Below are 1,764 nucleotides of genomic sequence, written 5' to 3' on the forward strand. Positions count from 1 at the left end.
GTCCGTGTGACTGTAGGTATTTATTTCTTGCGGTAGAGAGTGCTGGGGGTTTCTCGTTCTATTCGCGTTGACATGTGCGTTGTACTAGTATATATAGGTGCTTTTTTATTATTCTTATTGTATATTGTAGAAATGTCTTTGTCTCATTTTCGGTACGTACCATTGTTTGAATCACTCTTAGGATGCTTATGGGATACCAAGGCAAAACAAGTACCTTAAAAGTCCTAGAAACAGGGGATGATGGTCTGGATGGGTTGAACTACTCCTTTAGCGATGGAGCGGTACAGTATGCCTTCGCCAAGGTTACGGACACCAAGACAAACCTGCCGAAGTTCGTGTTCATCTCATACGTATGTATGGAAAAGTGAGCCGTGTGTATCTTTGTTAAATCGGTGTCTTGACCCCAGCAATTGGGGTACCAAGTGTAAAAGTACGAAACTAGGACTGTTCCGTGTGCGTGTCTGGGAGCCCTGGCTTTCACCGAATCATGACTGTAGTGACACTGAGTTCAGTTTAGGGTTTAAAATATACCTGGATGCGAAGTGAAACGACAACGGGAGGTGTTGCAATAGTGTCGCAGTAGTCGCCAGCTCTTACACTGAACGGTGTGACAGCCTATCTGTTGCCTGTCTGTGTATGAGTGCTCCACCGGTAATCACACCACCACGCGTGCCTGGAACAAGGGATTCGCTGGAGAGAAACTGTTCAATCTTTTTTTTTTGTCGCTCTCACTGTACATCAAAATAGAATATACATAAATTATTTTTTTTTGTATTTTGGAACTTGAGTGATCGGGTTTATATCAAGCGATCCGACCATGTCCATTATGTTCTTTCGTACTGGCGGCCAGCAAGGTTGTGAATTCGGCGGTCTTGTGAGTCTGCACTGGGAGTGTACACTCACATGTGTATATTTCAATGTATGTGGTGGTGTTACGAACTATTACTTCTTGAGTGATTTCATTCCCGCCTCGCATCGATGTTGTGTGCATGAGTTTTAGTTTGAACGTATCGAAGCATACCATGTGAATGTCGTGCATACATACATGAGTCTTTAGATAGATATTCAACTAGCGAGTACAATGTGATGCAACCAGACGAATGCACATATGCCGAACCGAGAATCTGTGCATACGTTTATTTTTGTACATGCAACGATATATCACACATAACCATGTATGTGCAGTAAAGTATAACGGTCCATTCACAGGCACATATGGCACATAGATTATGAGATACCCGTATCATGTCTTGACCATTTGCGCATGCTCCGTGCACCCACAACCAGGCCGGCGAGGGCGCTCAGCAACACCGCAAGGGTGCCATGCACACGCACATGGACGACATCACCAAAGTCCTTCACGGCGCACACGTACAAGTACACGCACGCACAGAGGATGACATAGAACCCGCCAGCATCATGGAGAAAGTGTCCAAGGCATCGGGGTCGTACTACACGGCTCAAACGAGTGGGGTGAATCAGGCCTTTAGTGAGGTGAAGAAACCGAGTGCCGCTTCAAAGGCGTCCGCAAGGCCCACCCCACAGCCGAAGCCTGTGCCGGTATGGTTGTGTGCTATACCCTTCGTGCGCGTGAGAGAGAGTACGTATGGGTATATATGCTTTCCGTGCTCGTGTTTGTACATGCGTGCGTTTACTTTACCTATATATATATATATATATATATATATGTGTGTGTGTGTGTGTGTGTGTGTGTGTGTGTGTGTGTGTGTGTGTGTGTGTGTGTGTGTGTGTGTGTGTATATAT

The 1,764-nt window shown here is 45.5% G+C and overlaps 1 protein-coding gene across 1 annotated transcript; it reads left to right on the top strand.

Moving 5' to 3' along the window:
- Positions 1–180: 180 nt before the first annotated feature.
- On the top strand, positions 181–1,560 carry SARC_15403 (hypothetical protein; the record flags this gene model as incomplete). The annotated part of the gene is made up of 2 exons (XM_014290476.1): positions 181–350; positions 1,288–1,560. Coding segments are annotated over 2 exons (443 nt in total), but the record flags the coding sequence as incomplete, so codon positions are not given.
- Between the last annotated feature and the right edge of the window lie 204 nt (positions 1,561–1,764).

Source organism: Sphaeroforma arctica (assembly GCF_001186125.1).
Source record: "Sphaeroforma arctica JP610 unplaced genomic scaffold supercont1.6068, whole genome shotgun sequence".
Classification (NCBI taxonomy): Eukaryota; class Ichthyosporea; order Ichthyophonida; genus Sphaeroforma; species Sphaeroforma arctica.